At 43.4% G+C, this 21,879-nt stretch overlaps 1 protein-coding gene across 5 annotated transcripts in view; it reads left to right on the top strand.

Moving 5' to 3' along the window:
• The window catches only part of RIPOR2 (RHO family interacting cell polarization regulator 2), a 96,649-nt gene that overhangs the window by 43,007 nt on the left and 31,763 nt on the right, over positions 1-21,879 (top strand). For all 5 annotated transcript variants that reach the window (XM_070747389.1, XM_070747388.1, XM_070747391.1 and 2 more), the window contains exons 5-10: positions 1,451-1,474; positions 2,057-2,110; positions 5,895-6,044; positions 8,493-8,556; positions 13,181-13,224; positions 14,010-14,135. In XM_070747389.1, the coding sequence (XP_070603490.1) occupies positions 1,451-1,474; positions 2,057-2,110; positions 5,895-6,044; positions 8,493-8,556; positions 13,181-13,224; positions 14,010-14,135 (462 nt within the window). The remainder of the gene's footprint in view (positions 1-1,450; positions 1,475-2,056; positions 2,111-5,894; positions 6,045-8,492; positions 8,557-13,180; positions 13,225-14,009; positions 14,136-21,879) is intronic.

The raw sequence follows: 21,879 nt of genomic DNA, 5'->3' as shown, positions 1-21,879 counted from the left end.
TTCCAAGACCGCCCGCGAAAGTCAAATTTCCGCGAAGTAGCGGTGTGGAAGTAAAAACACCATTTTTGGCTATGGACAGCCAAAAACTACCCCCCCACGCACCCTTTTTCAAGGCAGCGCAAGGAGCCGGGCTTGAAGTTGGGGGCGGGGAGTGACGAAAGTGCGGAGGCCGGCAAAGATTGTTTTGAATGTCGGCTGCCCCCACCTCCCCCAGCGCCTCCGGCCCCCTCGCTGCTACCCCCCGCCCGCCCGATCTGCCCCTCTCACTGGCTTTCTTGGGATACGGGTCCTCCTGCAGCAGCGCTGGCGGCTACGGCTTCTCATCCTCCTCATTCGGCCGCTAGCCGCTCTGAGCGCTTTGAGAATGCCCGCCCCTCTCACAGTCCCTTAGCTGAGAGCGCTTTCGTCCCAGCTATCAGTGAGGGGGCTACAGGAGAGGCGGGGCAGGCATTTTCACAGAGAGGGAGAGAGAAAGGGAGAAAGAGAGAGAGGGAGAGAGCAAGAGGGGGAGAGTGAAAGGTAGAGAGAGAGAGAGAAATGATAGAAAAAAGGGGAGAAAAAAGAGAAATGAGAAAATGATTGAAGCAGAGAATGACAGGAAAGAAAGAGAAAGAGAGAGAGAAGTGACTCTTGGTGATGACGTATGACATCATTGGGTGGGAAAAACCGTGGTATAGAAAAAAACCATGGAGTATTTTTTAATTAATATTTTTTGAAAAACCGTGGTATAGCCGTTTCGCGAAGTTTGAACCCGCGAAAATCGAGGGATCACTGTAGTAGAGAACTCTATGCAAAGCAAGGAAATTAAGAATTGGGTTTTAATGTTGGGATGCTGCACATGAAACTAAGGGCTAATTATGTTTTATAACAAATACAATACATATTCTGCCGTTTCAGGCATTTGATTGTAAATATCCCCATATTACCAGATGATGTTGATATACCAGATCTTTGTTTTCACAGATGTGTTTCCCCTTAGATCTATATCATACTATTTCAACATTTACTGCAGTGAACAATGTATATAACTATTTTTGTATGATAATGACTTTTGCAAAGGGAGACGAGGATACTGGGAGAAAAAAGAGATAATTTATTTGTAAAAACTAAGTACAATACTCCAGTCAGTTATTGTAATTACTTTTCTCAAAATTATTAAGGTTGCATTTTTGTATATTAAATCAGTTTCAGACAGGGTGGGGCATTCTTTACATGAGTGATTACAACAACGGCAGGAAGTCATTTTATCTATTTGTCTATGCTTTGCATGTAAACGTTTTCTGGAGAACTGAATTTATGTTCCCCTATTTCTTCTCACCCTAAACTGTAAATAAATGCTATTTATTGCAGTTGATTCATTTTGGCTCAGTTTGTTAGGGCACTATGTTGAAAAGTATCACATCTTCATTGAAAGGGCATCTTAGTAATACATTCATTTCATTTATTTCAGGGGGTGCTGTATGAACTTGACAAGGTAAGTGTTTTGTAATAACCATACTTAAGTAGACAAATAATCTCAATTATGTGTGGTAGCAGAAAAAAAAATATTCCTGCTAATTGGAAATTGTTGATGTGTAGTCCCAACACATATTAAAAGCTGGAGAAGGCTGCAGCATGGCATCACATTAGTTAGAGAACTCATAAAGTAAAATAAATCCTATCTATCATTTTTCCTCCATTTACTTGCAAACACCACTTTCAGTCCACAAAATCAATTTCAAATAAAGTGATTGATTAGGGACATCTCAGTAAGTGCATGTATGTAGTTTGGAACCCTGTTATACCGTAACTTGAGATCATCTAATGGAACTAGGAAATCCTGTTTTGTCCAAAACCATTAGTGATTATTTTGTAAATTTAGAATGAATTAAAAGCACTTCAATTCTGGTGTCTTCCTTGCCCAGATAGAGCTGAAGCTTCTCATTTTCAAGGAAGTATTGGATTACTTTTAAATATCAAACTGGTCTTTCATGAGACTATTAGACATACAGAAAAGTATGCATTGATTCAGCTAAATTCAGATACCTGTTCTTATTTTGATTGTTTTATTTTTCAGCAAATGAAAGCAATTGAAAGATATATGAGAAAGCTTGAGTTTCATATGAGTAAGGTAATTAACTTTCTTTCATTCTGTTTCCAACTTTGTTCTTCAAAAAAAGCCTGCCCAGCAATACTGTAGTCTAGACAAACCATCTCACAAAGCAGTTCTTTGGATAAACATAGATTAAGGCTTGCAAGTAATTTTATGCAAATTAGCAGAATACAGCCTATAAGGGAATTTGCAAAGTTCCTCAAGGTGTTCTGAGTTGTAGCAAGTCTGTGCCAAACTGACCTGGAACAAGAGGAAATGAGGTGACATAACAGAATTAATGTACTATTAACAGCCTTATCTTTCCCTGCCTGAAGGATAAACACATTTCTAGATGGAACATTTCATTTTTGACAGAAACCTTGTCTTCAGCTGAGCTCTTAATTTTCATCCAATTGTCAGAATGTTTATAACACCCTTATAAGGGTCATCCCCTATTAATAGTTCATTATCACTCTGCCTTGTATATTTGCATGATACATGATATTTGTATCTACATGGAATAACATAGGCATATTCAGAGAGTTGTTACTTCTCTTTCATTTGTACAATAAAATATTTCACACCATTAAGTGCAACAAAGCACTTCATTCAGTCAGGCTGAGTGCCTGTTGCTGAGGGCTATATTTTAGGACATGAGTTTCTATTGCTGCACCATTTGTATTTGAAAATGGTGCATGTAACTGAAATGAAATTAGCTGTAAGGCTGTTGCATGAGGCCGACCTGCACTTAGATTAGGTTCCCTTTTTTCTATAACAATGGACGTCAAACAGTATAGACTGATTTATTTATTTATTTATTTTGTCCAATACACAATGAGGGTTTTAGTGGGTATATATCTATATACACATAGTAAAATACATGATGAAGGTTATAGAGGAGATACTCGTAGTAAAATATATCTAAGAAATAATAGAAAAGAAGGTATAATAATAGAACGTATCAATGAAAGAATAGAAGAAGAGATAGGAATAGAAGAAAGGTATAGGAGATATAGGAGAGCAATAGGACAAGGGACGGAAGGCACTCTAGTGCACTTGTACTCGCCCCTTACTGACCTCTTAGGAATCTGGATAGGTCAACCTTAAATAATCTAAGGGTAAAGTGTTGGGGGTTTGGGGATAGAAACATAGAAACATAGAAGTCTGATGACACTATGGAGTCCGGTAATGAGTTCCACGCTTCGACAACTCGGTTACTGAAGTCATATTTTTTACAGTCAAGTTTGGAGTGGTTAATATTAAGTTTAAATCTGTTGTGTGCTCTTGTGTTGTTGTGGTTGAAGCTGAAGTAGTTGCCGACAGGCACGACGTTGCAGCATATGATCTTGTGGGCAATACTTAGATCTTGTTTAAGGCGTCTTAGTTCTAAACTTTCTAGGCCCAGGATTGAAAGTCTAGTCTCGTAAGGTATTCTATTTCGAGTGGAGGAGTGAAGGGCTCTTCTGGTGAAGTATCTTTGGACATTTTCAAATGATCTTGTGATTTTTTTAAAAAAAAATGCAACCTTCTTTTATGGAACATTCAAAACATAACCCTCTGATTTATTTCATGCTCATAAATCAAATATTCATCAAGAAAATAAATCCAAAATAGATGTTTCCTGCTAGCAAGCTCATGCAGTGGGTACTTTTTGTTTGAGTCTCTCCCACTCAGAACAAAATGATTTTGATGTTTTACATAAGACTGAGTTGCTACGGAACTAAACCCACATCCAAATCACTCAGTATGTTAGCTTGTTCTGTAACCCATGGTAACACACATGGAAAACTTTATGTGAAGCAAGGCTTTTAGAAGAAAACAAAAGCAATTGCAATGGAAAACATTTCAAGGAAAATTGCACAACTTTGATCACTATGACAAGAAATGCACATTAGCCTTCTGGTGAAAGCTGAGTCCTGAATTTAAGTTTTGAAAGGGAAGTAAAGGAAGGAAATGTGGCCATGACAGCTTGTGAATGTCACAGATGGGTTTGTGGTAGATCTGCTCGAGTTGACAAGGGGAAAAAAAGTACAGTTTCATGGTAAATGTACAGCAATCTTGTTAATAGAAGTAAATACTGTAAAGTGACAATTTTTATGGCCAGGTATTCTGATCTTCAGATGACACCCTAGACCAATAGATAATAGTTTTGGTAGTTACAATGAATTTATTTATACGGATCTGTAGTATACAGGAACTACACATTTTTCAAGAAATATATCCTGCTGCTATAGCTGGGTTGTTTCAAGCTACCATATCTGAGCTGCTAGAGGCCAAAGTTCATATATGACCATCAGAACTTTGAATCAGGTCATAAGTAACACCAAGATGGATCTATTATAACTTAAGATAGTCACCAAGCGACTAGTCATAGGTCAAGGATCTCCTGTACTGATTTTTTTTTAGTGCCAGATTCCTAAGAGGTCAGTAAGGGGCGAGTAGAGTGCCTTCCATCCCCTGTCCTATTGCTCTCCTATATCTTCTATTCCTTTCTTCTATTCCTATATCTCTTCTTTTATTCTTTCATTGATATATATTACTATATCTTCTTTTCTATTATTTCTTAGATATATTTTACTATGAGTATCTCCTCTATAACCTTCATCATGTATTTTACTATGTGTATATAGATATATACCCACTAAAACCCTCATTGTGTATTGGACTAACTAGATAGATAGATAGATAGATAGATAGATAGATAGATAGATAGATAGATAGATAGATAGATAGATAGATAGATAGATAGATAGTCTAGTATATAATATCTGCTGATATGTCTCTTGCATCCAGTTACTTTTTTGCTGTTGTTCCTGGAAACTATTCCCATGCATATTAAAGACACATATTTTTCATTCATTGCATATCTTTGTGCAGTACCCTACTACAATGTCCCTGTCTTAATGTTCCCTCTTATCAAAACCCATCTTATGTATATAAATTGTTATATCTATTGTATATTACCAATATATACTTGACAAACAAAAATAAATGAAAATAAATAAATAAAAAGTCTTCTAATCATTAGAAAAATAGAAACAGGTTAGAGTACAATGGTGAATCAATAAAAGCCCAAACTATCATTGTATATAATGTACTGTAAGAAATGATAATTGTGTTATTTTATCTTGCAATAAATATATTGTGCCTACATAGAAAAATTCTATGCCTAGTTCTTGGGACCACATTTTCTTTTACTTCTTGTCTGGAAGTCAGCTCCACTAAGCCTGATGGGCCCCTGTTGTGAGGAAACAAGCATAACATTAATCTGTAATAATTTGTCTAGTAGGAATAAAATATTTGGGGTGTGGTTTCCAATTTTTGCTCAGTACTGTGAAGGAGATCTTATATTGGTAAGAATGTAATATTCTTTTCAAGGCTTCTTCTGAAGCAAACTTTTTTGTATACTACAGTAGCATATTGCTGCTGTCTTTACGTATTCCGAGAATTAAATGAAATTACCAGACTCAGAAATTATTAGGTGCTTATTATAATCAGTGTTGAAAGAAACCTTAATGAAAAACATGTTAGCATAAAATTAGATCACTGACCATAATAATTGTTCATTATTCCCCGTTATTCACTGGGGAAACTGAAATATTAATTTTTGAAAAATAGTTGTTGTCAAACAACAAGAGAATGATGTCATTTACACAGATACTTATTTTCAATACAAAGACACCATCAGGACTGAAATTGTCCACTTTTCTCTATGAATTACTATATTTTCACCTGAATAATTCAAACACCTTTTGATTGTTTATGGGGGTTTTTCTTTTTTCCCTCCAACATCTCAGTTTTGCTGTTTTTTCCCCCCAATCAGGTAGATGAACTTTTTGAAGCTTACTGTATCCAAAGGCGGCTTCGTGATGGTGCCAACAAAATGAAACAAGCATATGGGTTGTCCCCTGCTAGCAAGGCAGCTCGGGAAAGTTTATCGGAAATCAACAAAACCTATAAAGAATATACTGAGGTATAAAATGATGCACTTTTTGCAATTACTGTAATAGTTGTTATGAAAAAAAATAGATTATGGATATATCACATGTTTTTTTTGCTGAATTTGAAAATTAAGGGAGACTAGGATAGATCTATTTCGGCCTTATTTTGGCCTCATCAGCTAGCCATACCCTCACTGGGACTTGAACCTGCAACCTTTGCCTTGTAAGGCAGAGAATTAACCTCTAGGCTACAGTATCCAATCCCTTCAGCTCTGCACCAGGGATATATATATATATATATATATATATATATATATATATATATATATATATATATATATATATGTAGATTGTTCTGAGTTCGGGTTTTGCCCTGTGTAATATATATATATAATATATATATATATATAAAATTTATTTACAGTGATAATTATTACATTTATGAAGCATTATGTATTCTGACATTCAAAATTGCCTGCTTAGCACATGAGGTTTGATTCCCACAAGATGCTTTAGAGCAAACTCAAGCAAGATTGTAGGAATGAAATAAACAAAATGTTAAAAAGTTATCAAGCACATCTAAATTCGATTAAAGTAACCAAAATATATTTACAATCCCCAAGGCTTGTCGTCTTTTAACTATCTCTAATGTCTGGAAATTGAAAGTTGAAGAATTTGACACACCCAGTAGGAGCCTAACAGGATCCATTTGGAATTCATTAAAGCCACTTTAGCTATTTTGTAGAAGAATGCTTCTACATTTTGAGATACTGCACAATCTCATGAAGAGGCACCATAGTTTTAAAAGGTGTAGGCCAGCTGTAGACGAGTTTTTGGAGAAGGGCGGCATACAAATCTAATAAATAAGTAAGTAAGTAAGTAAATAAATAAATAAATAAATAAGCAAATAAGTAAGTAAGTAAGTAAGTAAGTAAGTAAGTAAGTAAGTAAGTAATTCTAAAATCAAATCTGAAACATTGTGTTGAAGTCACTGCACACTTGGTAGTTTGTAAAGCAAAGGTCCCCTTCCAGAATACAGGATTTTAGGACATTTGAGTAACTCGGAGTGGAATATTAACATTTCTGCAAATATTAGACACGGTTTAATTCTTCATCAAGCATGATTATTTTAGTAATTTTAATTAAAATCATTTTCTTAAATTTTTTGGTGTAGAATTGATTATATGCCTTCTAGGCAGACTGCCCAAGTTCAAATCCCGGTAAGGGTATGGCTAGCTGATGAGAGCTAAATAGCTTGAAATAGATCTCCCTTCATTTTCATTATCAGCAAAAAATATGTTACATACATACATACATAGGAATACATAGAAATGTCTACTTTTTAAATGTCTTCTAATATATGATGTAAGTACAATAATTTATACTAGAATTTACTATTATCAAAACAAACAGCACTTTGATGTGGAAATTAATGAAAATGTTTAGTCCTATGTATAAAGAGTGCCCGTGTTTGTATTTCATTGGATATTTTTATAACTGAAATAAATTGTTTATCATAGTTTTCCAAATGTCCTGCTAGCAGCTAGAATATTTGAACCCATGGACAGAAAAAATGGTTGCTTATATGGTTCATTTTAATAAAAGTCAGTGATCTTGAAGAAACTATTGGATTTTGATTCCTGGGTAACCAGAAAGGCATGATTTCCAAGGGAAAACTTATTTTTTTTCACCCAATACTATTATTGTAAACTCAACCAAGGCCTAGTTCAGAATTCACCACATTATAATTACCGTCTTTTTCTGAAAATAAGACCCTGTCTTATATTTTTTTTGAACCCTGAAATAAATGCTTGGCTTTATTGCCATGCACTCAAAAGCCTGATTGGGCTTATTATCAGGGAAGATTTATTTGTGGGAAAACAGGGTAGTGGTAATGAACACAGTTCAATGTTTTAAGGTACCTTTATATTATTATTATTATTATTATTATTATTATTATTATTATTATTAATTAGATTTGTATGCTGCCCCTCTCCGTAGACTCGGGGAGGCTCACAGCAATAATAAGAACAATATACAGTAACAAATCTAATAATTAAAAATAATTTAAAAATTAAAAAACCCCTTATTTAAAATAAAACATACACTCAAACATACCATGCATAAAATATATAGGCCGGGGGAGATGTCTCAATTCCCCCATGCCTGACAGCAGAAATGGGTCTTAAGAAGTTTACGAAAGGCAAGGAGGATGGGTGCAATCCTAATCTCTGGGGGGAGCTGGTTCCAAAAGGTTGGGGCCGCCACAGAGAAGGCTCTTCCCCTGGGTCCCACCAGCCGACATTGTTTAGTTGAAGGCCAACTCTGTGGGACCTAATTGGTCGCTGGGATTCGTGCGGCAGAAGGCGGTCCCGGAGATATGCTTCTACATTTTGAGATGCTGCACAATATCAGGAAGAGGCACCATTTGTTCATTTGGAATAGTTGATCTAATATTAGTCTTCCGTTTTCCTACACAGAACATGTGTGCCATTGAAGGAGAGCTGGAAAATTTAATGGGGGAATTCTGCATCAAAATGAAAGGTAATTTCTCATGTTGTTTTCTACACAAACATCTCAGCAAGGGATCTCTTTGTGCGGTTTCTGAGCAGGAATCATGCGTGGGATTGCACATGCATGCATGGGGGTGGGGGAACATATTGGGTCATATGTGGGGGCGGAGGGAGCACAGAAGGTTAGGGTATAAAACTGGATGATTTTTCTGGATGATAACTTATTCTGGATGATAACTCCATCCTACAAGAAGAGGCATATTAGGTAAGCATCAATACCTCTTTTAAATAACATAGCCAAGCCCCATTCCCCCTCACCCCACATTATGAACAGTATTTCAATTGTGTTGTTAGCTGTTGGCATAAGCCATGTGCAACTTTATAGGTGTTGTATTCTGTATCCCATAGCCTTAAACGATTTTGGAGAATAGTAAAGATTGATGGGAGTTGCACTCTTAATATCTGCTAGAGAAACCGTACGCTGTCTATTAACATGGTAACTATTTGTGAGTCACCCATGCATTTTCGGCTTTAAAGATGATAACAAAAAATGGGTATCTCATAATAGCTTAGTAAAAGGCTTAGTAAAAGAATAGACTTACTTCCAGTCTCTCAAATCTCTCTTCTTTTTTTGATGCAAATATGTCACTTTTTAAAACCAGCCATGTCCAGTTATCAAATTTACTATGTTTTAAAGGACATCTTGATGCAAATGTAATGAAAAATCATGGTTTCCAGCTTCATCAGTTAGATTCATATTCCAAGCCTTATTTTTGTATAGTGTGCCAACGGAAACTGAAAACTTTTATTTATAATTTAAGTTAATTTTCCATTTCCTCCTAAAAAAAGGTAATTTGTTTAGGTCAGAGGTCTACATATCCAGCTGTTCCCATTCTTCTTCTTTTACATATCCTCTTGCTTATTGGGGCCTTAATTGCTGCTACCCCTGCCATTTTCTTAAAAATATGCCATCTGATTCTTTTGTTTGGCTTTAAGCAGATTCTATAGTTCTATGCTGCATTAGTATTTCATGCAAGGAATTGAAATAGGCATCCATAGAATTGCAGTAAGAAAGACAGGTGGGTCTAGTGCAGTGATGGCGAACTTATTGCACGGGTGTCATATCTTCTGGCATGCAAGCCGTTGCACTAGCTCAGCTCCAGCGTGCATGTGTGTGTGCTGGCCAGCTGATTTTGGCTCCCACAAAGGCTCTGGGAGGGTGTTTTTGGCTTCCAAAGAGCCTCCAAGAGGATGGAGAAGCACATTTTTACTCTCCCCCAGCTCCAGGGAAGTTTGGAGCCTACTGGGCCCACCAGAAGTTGGGAAACAGGCCATTTCTGGCCTCCAGAGGGCCTCCAGGGGCAGGGGGAAGCTGTTTTTCCTCCCCAGGCATTGAATTATGGGTGTGGGCACTCACACATGCACGATAGCGCACACACATGCTCTTTCAGCACCCGAGGAAAAAAAGTTTTGCTATCACTGCTCTAGTGTCTAATGCATGAGGCTAGAAACAAAACAAACCTCCATGAGTTCTAGTCCTGTCTTGACCATAGTGCTAGATGAATGGTCTTGAGCCAATCACTTTTTTTTTCAGCCCTAGGAACAAAGTACAGTAGTGACAAACCGCTACTGAAATCTTGCCACCAAAACTGTACAGACTGTTGCCAGGAGTCAAAATTATTTATTTATTTATTATTTATTTATTATTTGGATTTGTATGCCGTCCCTCTCCGAAGACTCGGGGCGGCATACAAATCCAAATCCAAAATTGATTTGGAGGCACCCACTTCCTCCCCTAAAAAAGCTTTACTACAAGATAGCACTAAAAATTAAATGGTTCCAATAACTGGAATATTGAGCGTCTGGGAAGAAGAAGAATCTGAACCATGTTTACCTCTAATGTTTGCTTTGAGCATGGGGAAATGGTTATTGAAACAATTGGTTCATTGATTTATTGGTGAATGGTGTCTAATATTATGTCATCATCTTTGTTATCTGTACTGTTATCTACAATACTAAGGGTATTCACTTACGATCATACTTTTTAATAGACTTCCCCTATAACATTTGATTGAGGTTAAAGAGTAGTTATCATTAATGTAGATTACAAATCAATATTTTAAAAAGCTAAACTTAAAAAAAAAACACCAATCAGCAAGAATTTATGAGGGACTGCTGCCACCTAGAGATCAAAAAGTTTGTTCTAATGTCAATAGGAGTTTGTTGTTGCTCCATACAACTAAATCCAATCCCTTCACTTTAATATTTGTGGGTGGGGAGAGACTCTTAGATGAGAACTTTAGTAAATACTTAGTGTTAAGTCAAGAAAAGTTATGATTTTTCGATTGTGTATTGATCAGATTGCAGCAAGAATATTACCGGTAAATGCAATTCTAAACACCATATTTCAGAAAGACATTGACAACCTAAAGCATTGATGGCGTTTTCATGTCAGAAGAAGCCCTCCTGCTCCCCCCCATCTTAATGCTGACCTTTATTCTTCATCCGGACAGAAGGAAAAGGGGGGACATGATCGAAACATTTAAATATGTTAAAGGGTTAAATAAGGTTCAGGAGGGAAGTGTTTTTAATAGGAAAGTGAACACAAGAACAAGGGGACACAATCTGAAGTTAGTTGGGGGAAAGATCAAAAGCAACATGAGAAAATATTATTTCACTGAAAGAGTAGTAGATCCTTGGAACAAACTTCCAGCAGACGTGGTTGGTAAATCCACAGTAACTGAATTTAAACATGCCTGGGATAAACATATATCCATCATAAGATAAAATACAGGAAATAGTATAAGGGCAGACTAGATGGACCATGAGGTCTTTTTCTGCCGTCAGTCTTCTATGTTTCTATCCGAAGCACAGCTGAAGGCTTCTTTCATATGGAGACGCCCGGGAAAAAATCGTCAAAAATCAGTGGGGTCACACCAGTACGGCTCTCTGAACCACACCGGTATGAACCCACCACTGAAAAAAAATGCCTAGAGAGGCAAACCGGAAGTGCGTTTTTCAGAACTTCCATTTTGTCCGTTTGGGGATTTTTTTTTGCCTCTGGGGCTTCAGTGAAACTTCCCTGAAGCATCTGGGAGATGAAACTGCCTTTCCAAAGGCTGAAAATCAGCTGGTCAGCACGCATATGCGCACTGGAGCTGAAACATAGAAAAGTCTTGCGTGCCCTTCCATATGGCTCTGTGTGCCACCTGTGGCACACGTGCCATAGGTTTGCTGTCATGGAACTAAAGTACTGATAAAGAGTTAGGGGGGGGAAAGCTGAGGAACTGTGAATTCTACTTAACTGTAGAATCAGATTTTGCTCCAGAGAAAAGACTATGAAAATAGTTTGCAACTCAGGAATTGCAAACCAATGGTTTTTCAATTAGGAGAACTCCCTTCTCCTTCTCATCTCTTGAAGTTTCTCTTCGTCTCTGGAGAGCCCCCTCACATACACACACATGTTTACATAAGGATCTCACACCTAGAGTTCTAGGATTTTCAAAGGAATTAAATATATCTTTAAAAGGTCCATATTTGGGTTTAATGCATGTTAAAAAATAAACATAGTAAAAAATGTCTCTTTCTGCTCACTTTCGATCTATATAATGATACCTATTTCTAGGGACAGTGTTTCCCAATAGTTAACATGAGAAAGCAAATGTTATGACTTTGAATGAGAAGTGAAAACTAAATGCATCCCTTATTTGAACATGATTTAATTTCTTGATATGAGTTTAAAAGTTACATTTTACATTTCTAATTCATTAATTCTCAGATTGTGCCAATTGAGCATGCAGAATTCAAGAAGTTAGAGGCTGATAACACTGGGGAACAGCAATTTCATGGTGTTAAATCTGTGACTTGTTTTCAAGTAACTTTTGGACTCTGGATCCAAAAATAACCACAGTTTTTGTCTATCACGTCAACTTTTTAAGCTACAGGATACCCTCAAAAGTCATACAAATTGTGCATATAAAGGAAAGGAAAGTAAAGACTGAACAAATATATTGTTTACAAAGAATAGTTTTATTCTTACAAAGGCTATAATAGTTACTGCCAGCTAAATTGTGTTCATACAAATAGTTGTTTTTTTTAATCGAACGGTAATTATATATTAATGTAAAAATTTTCGCTTATAGCTTTTTCTGGAGTGTTTAAGCAATAGTGCTTCCTATGATCCATTCTTGATTCCGCAAAGAGTGGTCACATTCTCATAAGGTGTAGAGAAAAAAATTGACGTGGTAGAAGAAAACTAACTACAGTTTTGAAACCAGCATGCCTAATTAACTATAAAAAAGCTCAAAAATCAAACTCAATAGAAATTGTGTTACAAATTGTTCCCCAGTGTGATTTAACAGTGTTCTCATGCATTATATTAATCTTTGCAACAGCAAACAATCAGGTTTCAGTCACTACTATTCCCAGTCCTTCAGAGAAGCTGAAGGGGGGGGGGGATTACTGTATTTGTATTAATGAAGAGAAGAGGATAAAATGCCCTCTGAAAGTTGCTCTTTTAGATTCATAAGTGCTCTGGCAACATTGTAGAGTGTTGTCCTTAACATAAATGGGGACAACACAAACATTTCATCTGAAACACTTCTCAGACATAAGCATTTCATCTGAAACAGTTTTTAAATGTTATTGGCTTCTAGGTCTGGCTGGCTTTGCTCGACTTTGCCCTGGAGACCAGTATGAGGTAAAGTAACTTTGTAAATGTCATCTTCCATCATGCATTTCTTACTGTTCTCATGTCCTGTACAGCAAGAAAGGTCCCACTATTCTCTGTTTATGGATGAATGCACTCTGAACAGTTCCCACATAAAAACTATGAGATTGGTCTCAGAGAGCTGATTGATGCCTTCCGAGATAACAACAGATCTTTCTTTAGCTTTGTCTTGGAAGCTTGACAGCAGTCTCTAAATATTTTATTCTTGGCATAGGTCCTTTCCCTCTGGTGCCTCTCAAATCTAACTAAGACAGGCAGAGTAGAGCAGATCAATAGTTCAAGACAACTTTTTTTTTCCTCCAGAGACAGATATTTTATTTTACCAACAGGTAGCAAGGTGGAAAATTTAAAACAAAGAACAAGAACAAAATCATATCTCTAGTCTGAATACTTTATGATTCTGCGTTTATGTGTCATGTTGTAAGGCTTCATGAAATAATATTTACGCTAATAACCTTATTTAGCTATTATTTGTTTGTTTGTTTAGATTTGTTTTCAACTCATCTCACTTTAAGGCGACTCTCTTTCTCTTCTTTGTGATGTTCTAGAGTGATGTACTAAGAATTCTATCCAGTTTTTTCCTTAGAAATATATGATCTGCATTATTTTCCAATCCAAAACATAACCACTTCTGTGGTTGAAGCAAATCCATTAGTTCTGTTGGGTTCTTCACTCATTGTGGTTGATTCAGAATGGTAGAATGAGAACAAAGTAACTATGAATATAATCAGTGAGATTACGTTTCATTTTCACAGATTTTCATGAGGTATGGCCGTCAAAGATGGAAACTAAAAGGCAAAATAGAAGTCAATGATAAGCAAAGTTGGGATGGAGAAGAAATGATCTTCCTCCCCCTTATTTCTGGGCTAATCTCCATTAAGGTATGGATGTATTGTTTACTTATTAAATACATTCCCTGTCTTTCTGTTTACAACAGTTAAAACAAAATGCAAATATAAAAGGTACTTGATGAAATTAAAATCAATTAACACTGAAAGGCTTTAGAAAATAAATGTTTTTTCCTAAAATGGCTTTCTTAAATAGAACTGTAATATAACCATAATATTGCCAGCCCTCTCAGGAAATATGGCTAGGTGAACTAATTCTATTTATTGTAAGACTACATTAAAAGAATCTTGCAAATCTGAAAGTACAAACTTTCGATCTGCCACTTTTAATTGCCAGGGACAGTCTTTTCTCAATTTCTTTATCTGCTGTTCAGTGATTGTAGGCTCCTGCTTCTCTTTTGCAGAAGAGACGGAGTAACGACTCGGACACAAGAGCTGGATTTAAACTTGGGTCATTTTTATTATAATAAATTTGCATAATTTATTAATTAAATTAGCATGAATTAGCATAAATTTGCATAAATCAACATACTCAACTATGACCCGGAACCAAATGGACCTGCAGGGTCAAACAAACACTTCCGGGGCGGAAATGACGTAAAAGGTCAACATTCCTGGGCAACTATGGGCGTAATCGATGCTGGTCCAGGTGAGGGACCTCTCCCTCACCTGAGACCCTGCCATACACTCGCATGAGGGGGGTCCCGCCGGCTCACCCCTACCCTGGGACTTCAATAGCGGGACCCAAAGACAGGTTTCCCCCAAGTGCGCAGGTAGCACCCACCATGGTCTTGGAGAGAACCTGTCAATCATCCCCAAAGATGCCCAAGGGAGAACGCGCAGTTGCTGAAACCACCCAGATTTCCGCCCCTAACCTGCCTACCCAATGACCAGAGGTAAGCCAATTAACCTAATTAAATGCAAACCCCCCCTAACCGCCCATCCATCTCCCCAGTGTGGAATGGGCGAAAAAACAGCCTGGCCTAATGGGCGAGACTGCAAAAAATTCCCATTCGGCCCCCGCAGGCGACCCCTAGGCACACTGCAAAATAGGGAAGGGCGGGTGGGTGTCTGCTCAGGCAACCAGGTCCGGGCGAAAAGGCTGTTTCCCGGCCTGCTGCCCCTTAAATAGGGCCAGCAGGCCCCGCCCGGACCCGACGTCATGCCCGGCCACGTGGGCAGGGCATTCCCGGCCGAAATCTCGTCTCGCGAGATTTCGGCCGAAACCAAGATGGCGGCCGCCATCTGAAGGGTCCGAGTCTGCCCGGCCCTTCAGCAACATCGCCGTGGGGCCGGTGAGTCAGCCGGCGTTATTGCAGAAGAGACGGAGTAACGACTCGGACACAAGAGCTGGATTTAAACTTGGGTCATTTTTATTATAATAAATTTGCATAATTTATTAATTAAATTAGCATGAATTAGCATAAATTTGCATAAATCAACATACTCAACTATGACCCGGAACCAAATGGACCTGCAGGGTCAAACAAACACTTCCGGGGCGGAAATGACGTAAAAGGTCAACATTCCTGGGCAACTATGGGCGTAATCGATGCTGGTCCAGGTGAGGGACCTCTCCCTCACCTGAGACCCTGCCATACACTCGCATGAGGGGGGTCCCGCCGGCTCACCCCTACCCTGGGACTTCAATAGCGGGACCCAAAGACAGGTTTCCCCCAAGTGCGCAGGTAGCACCCACCATGGTCTTGGAGAGAACCTGTCAATCATCCCCAAAGATGCCCAAGGGAGAACGCGCAGTTGCTGAAACCACCCAGATTTCCGCCCCTAACCTGCCACGGAGCGGGGGTCAGATCTCTATCTTGGCCCCCCGACTCCCCCCTCTATCTGCGCCAGCTCACGCAGAGACCTCTGCAGGTCCTGTAAGAAAATGGCGTTCCCCTGTTCTGACAGGTGAACGCCATCGGCCCGGTAAAGCCACGGCCGATCTACAGTGATGAGGGGATGGGCCACTACAATCCCCCCTAATTCTTTGACAGTTTTCCCCACGGCCTTATTCACCCTGCGTCTAACCCGGTGGATGGCCCTAAGGGAAATGGCGTCCCTCCAAACGATCCGTGGGAGGATCTCTGACCACACCACTTGCGTGGTGGGCCATAACGTGCGAAGCCGCCGCAGGTCTTCGCGCGCCTGGACGATCAACGGTAGACCGCCAAGCAGGCATAGGTCATTGCCACCGAGGTGCAAGACCAGCCATCTGGGTGCGGCTATGGGCTGCCGACCACCCAGTCCCATCTGGGCGCGACCCTGGGTAGCCGCCCGCCCAGCAGCGCCGGGTACCGCCCTGAGATGCTGCGTACCCAGCAGCGTCGGTAGGAGGCCCTCCCACCGCATACCCCTCCGGCCCATCCAAACAACATTGACCCACCGTCCCAACGACAGCTGGGTCCCGATGGCACTTCTGGCTGCTGAGCGGCCGGCCCAGAAGACCATGCTGTGGCCACACAGCAGCGCCGTCGGTTTCTGCCTGGACTGGGAACCTGGAAGAGGACACACACAGAGAGGTTACCTAGCCTAAACCCTGCCCCGGATCCTCAGCGGGCCTAACATAACCCAAATATGCCGCTGACCGCCAGCGGCCGATCTCCTGAATCCGTTGGGCCGGGAGACCAGAAAGTGCCGCGCTAGTGGCGGCGCCGATACGGAACGAATGCGTTCCATAGCCGGCGGGGTCCATGCCTACCTGAGACCTAGCCTTAGACACTATCGCCCAGAATTGATACCGGGTCAGGGGGGAACCATCCTGGTGTATAAAAAGGTACCCACGCCCTGACCCACGCAAAACACAAAATTGCTGCAAGGCAGCCACCGGGCAAACAGACTTATCGGTGGCTGCGCTAAGTTCAAGTCTAACCCCTCTGTGTAACTGATCTGTCTTGGAGTGTCTCACCAAAAGAGAGACACCCCCCTGTCTAAAGGTCAGATCAGCGAGCTGGAAGGCGCGGAGCGACAAGTCAGACTGCGAGGAGGCCATTGCCTCGCTGACCCTGAGGGCCCCAAAAAACATAACGCAAGTCGCTGCCCTGAACAGCCGAGCCTCGTAAGGAGAGGCACACAGACTGCCAAACGTCTGATTAATCAGAGACAGCTGCTGAACCGTCAGGGCCCGACGAGTGTCAGAGGGAAACCCCTGTCGCTCCCTCACCCAACCTTCCAGCATCCTCCGGATGCGAAAATCACCCGTAAAATCACCAAACCCCCCCGCCTTGGACAGAAAGGCGAGGCCGGCTAACCTAGCCCTGATAGTCCTCACTGAAAGGCCACGCCCCTTCAGCAGGACACAGAATTCAGCTAGGTGCTCAACCGGGGCAGGCCAGCAATGGGGGTAACCCTTACCCAGCCTGAAATCCCCAAACTCCTTACCTGCACGCTGATAAGCTCGCAGGGTACTAGGAGCTACCGATAAGGCGATCGCCCTGGAGGCCTCGTCTCTCCAGCTCTCGAGAGCCCGCCCAGGCTCCACAGGTGGGCTGGAAACACCTCTGGCGACTCTCGGGCCCACGGGGCCAGGGTCCGAAACCTGGACAACTGACCACGGGACAAGGCGTCAGCCACCCCGTTATCTAAACCAGGGACGTGCCTAGCCAAAAACAAGGCGTTCAAAGACAAGGACCTGTGCACAAAATGGCGGACAAGCCGCATTACCCTATCACTCTTAGAGGACAGGGCGTTCACAACATGGACAACCGCTAGATCCCCCCAGAGCTCTAAGGCCACTATTAAGGGGAAAAGCTCCAAAAAGTTAAGTCCTTAACCAATGAACAGGCACTCCATTCCGGAGGCCATGCCGACCAGCACCACTGGTCACCTAACACTACCCCAAAACCGCAAGTCCCTGCGGCGTCGGAACACAGCTGCAGCTCCGCTTCCAAAAGAAGCTCCTGCCGCCAAAACGACAATCCGTTAAAACGTTCCAAAAACTCCCGCCACACGCAGAGGTCAGCCCTGACCCCTGCACATAAGCGGGTACGATGGTGGGGCAAACTTAGCCCCTTCATCGCATCATACAACCGGCGAGAAAAAGCCCTACCAGGCACCACTACCCGACAGGCAAAATTAAGAATCCCAGCCAACTCCTGGAGCTGCCGAAGAGTAACCTTCCTGCAGCCCAGGACCGCCTCAAGCTTGGACCTGATTTTAATCAACTTATCCAGGGGCAATCTGGAAGATTGCTCCACCGAATCCAATTCAATACCAAGGAAGGTAATCCTGGTGGCAGGGCCTTCGGTCTTCTCGGAGGCTAAAGGCACCCCCAATTGAGCACAAAGGGCTTCGAAGTCCCGCATCAAAGCAAAGCATTGCTCCGATTGCGCAGGCCCGGCCATCAAGAAATCATCAAGGTAATGAACGACGGACCCCAGGCCACTCCGCCTCCTGAGCACCCACTCGAGGAAGGTACTAAAGCTCTCAAAAAGGGAGCAGGAAATAGAGCAGCCCATCGGCAATGCCCTATCCACGTAAAACCCACCTTCGAAATGGAAGCCCAGCAGCTCGAAGTCGCCTGGGTGAATGGGGAGGAGCCGAAATGCCGACTTAATGTCGCATTTACCCATAAGGGCTCCCACCCCACACTCCCTAACCATAGCCACGGCCGCATCAAAGGATGCGTACCGGACAGAACAAAGCTCGTCAGGAATGAAGTCATTCACTGACTCCCCTTTCGGAAAAGACAAATGGTGAATCAACCTAAATTCACCACTCGCCTTTTTGGGGACCACACCTAAGGGGGACACACGAAGATTCGGAAAGGGCGGCTCCGGGAAGGGCCCTAGGACCCTGCCCTCAGCCACCTCCTTTCGAATCTTAGCCCGTACAATGTCTTCATGTCCGACAACCGACCTGAGGTTGTCGGACATGAAGGCCCTCCTAATACCCACATAAGGGATCCTAAATCCCTCGGAGAAGCCCCTCAAGAGCAACTCGGCTCTCGGGCGAGGGTGGTAGTCGATCAACCAACCCTCAAGCACAGAGACATTAATTGGGCTGGGCCCCTTTTCCCCCAGCTGGTGGGGGAGGTTTTCCTGGACCCCCGCCCTTCTTCTCCGCCCCTTTCTTGGGGCGGGGACAGACTGAAGCCGCATGGGACCCCCCACAATTCCCGCAGGCATGCTTGTACTTACAAAAGGGACGAAAACACGCCCCTTTTGCAGCAAACTCATGACAAGCGGGCGAGGCCCCCTTGCCAGCCACACCCGGAGTCGCCTTGGCCGGCGAAGCCGCGCCGGGCTCCTCCTCCATAAAGTGCCCACTATCCGTGCGCTCACACCCTTCCTTCCCGGACATATGCGTGGCCCGGAACCACAGGTCCGGGACCACCATATCCCACGGCAAGTTAGGCTCCACCGCCATCCGCATGCGGAAACCCTTATCATAATGGCGCCAGATGGTGCCCTTATATTCAAAATGGGCCCTGGCAATCAAGTCTATGTACTTAAACATGGCAGAGGCCATAGCCGGCTGCCGTTGGATCACCACCGACCCATAGGTAAGAAAGGCATACAGCCAAGAGCTGAAGCATTTCGTTACCTTGGTCTTCTTTGTTTTCTCCCCCGGGACAATCTCTTTCTCCTGCTTGGGAACCTCACGGTTCAAAAGCGAAAAAAGATCCACGTATTCACCCCGCCAAATAGCCTCCTTGACCGACGGGTGAAGGTGGCATCCTAGAGGGGTGGACGGCAGCCCGCACGGTATGGCCCCCGCTTTAATACAAGCGAAGGGGTCCCACACCGAGCTGGCCGCCACGCCAAAGACTACCCCGCCCCATGGGGGTAAGGGAAAACCGGGAGCGGGGGCATGACAGGAGGGGCCGGAGGAACCCACCCCCCCTGCCCCTGGCACCGCTGGTGTCCCCGCAGGACCCGTCCCGGACAACAGAGCGGCGCTGGCCGCCGGTGGCCCCGGAGGAGGAACCGGCGGAGCCCACACCTGCCCGCATGTGCCCGCGGGGGACCCCAAAAAGCTGGACCCACTCCCGACCCCCGCCGGGGGGAAACCCGGGGCAGGGGGAGGAAGAAAAGACAGGGATGTGGTGTGTGGTGCAGCCTCACCTGTCCCGTACGGGGTTGAAGACATCCACGGGGGGCCCAATGGTGTGGGGCCCGGGAAAGCCGCCATCGGCCCTGCAGGGGCCTGCCGTCCGAACGGAGCCGGCTGCCCAGCCTGGGCCGCCGCCGGCTCTCTCCCCAACGCCGCGGGCACTTGATCGCTGGACGCTCTGGGGACCGCACCGCTCCTCCACTGCTCGAGCTCGTCGAGCCTCTCCAACACCCTGGCCCAAGACAAAGCAGGAGAAAGATCAGGTTGAGGGGCCGTAGGCAACGAAACCACCCCCCCTGGTCAGGGACCACCCCCGCAGTCCCCTCCCTACTGGCCCGAGCCCGGGCAGAAGGCCTAAGGGCCCTCCTGGGGCGCGCCGCTGGCGGAGCCAACGGAGCAGTGGCAGGCCTCTTCTTAGGAGCCATCACAGGTTTTCCTAAAATGCAATGAGCCACCAAAAACACCTAGAACCGGACCCCTTGAAAGAGTGGCAGGCACAAATCCCCTACCGCAGGGCCTTACCTAGGGCCTGGTTCCAGAGAAGAAAAAAGGGGGGGGGAAGCCCCTGCTACCACGACCCCTTTAAGGTATTATAATATTTATAATTAAATGAATAGTGATACAAATTATTATTATTTATCCCTTTATATGCCCTATGGCAGGCCTTCCCTGCCCAGGCAGGCCTCAAAGGCCTGCGAACCCGGCCTCCCGCACAACAACCGCCCAAGACCGGGGGCCCAAACTGAACACCCCCCCACCGCGCCCTCCTCCCAGCCGGGAGGAGGTTACCAGTCCCCTCGGGCCCGAGGGGGATCCTGCAGACTGCTGTCAAGTGGAGAGGAGTAAGGCCTCAACGTTGTCTTAGCAAGAAAAGTTTTACTGCGACTCCAAGAAACCTCGTTGCGCAACGAGCACGGCACTTTTCACCCCCTCGGCAGGCCACAAAATGGCGGCCGCAACACGAGGGAGACCCAAAATGGCGGCCGAGCAGCACCAAAGAAGTGTCTGCTCAGGCAACCAGGTCCGGGCGAAAAGGCTGTTTCCCGGCCTGCTGCCCCTTAAATAGGGCCAGCAGGCCCCGCCCGGACCCGACGTCATGCCCGGCCACGTGGGCAGGGCATTCCCGGCCGAAATCTCGTCTCGCGAGATTTCGGCCGAAACCAAGATGGCGGCCGCCATCTGAAGGGTCCGAGTCTGCCCGGCCCTTCAGCAACATCGCCGTGGGGCCGGTGAGTCAGCCGGCGTTAATCTCAGTGGCTCTCAACATGGAGTTTGGGACCCCATTGGGGATCGAACAACCATTTCACAGGGGTCACCTAAGACCATGGGAAAAGACAAATTTCCCATGGTGTTAGAACTAAACTTCTATTCTGGCGCCTTGGGACATATTTTTACAATCTGGCCAATCAGGTGTTTACAGTGGGAGTGTCCCTCCGACCTTCCTGCCTTCAGCTTAAAGCTCTGTTGAGAGAATTGGTGCTAGGCTTATGGTTAGCATCAGTACAACATGAGGAACTGTATTAAGGGATTACGGCATTAGGAAGGTTGAGAACCATTGTCTTATCTGATTGTTTCCTAGGCAGCAATCACCCTTCTTTCCTTAAAACTACTAATGCATTCCATTAGAAATAGTGATCTATGGAGAATAGGCAATGTCATTCTGGTTTCCCTTAATTCCCTGAATGTATTGATAATATTTTGCATGAATTTACATATTCTACTG

The sequence above is a fragment of the Erythrolamprus reginae genome, chromosome 3 (assembly GCF_031021105.1).
Source record: "Erythrolamprus reginae isolate rEryReg1 chromosome 3, rEryReg1.hap1, whole genome shotgun sequence".
Taxonomy (NCBI): domain Eukaryota; kingdom Metazoa; phylum Chordata; class Lepidosauria; order Squamata; family Dipsadidae; genus Erythrolamprus; species Erythrolamprus reginae.
This window is presented reverse-complemented; position numbering and strand designations above follow the sequence as displayed.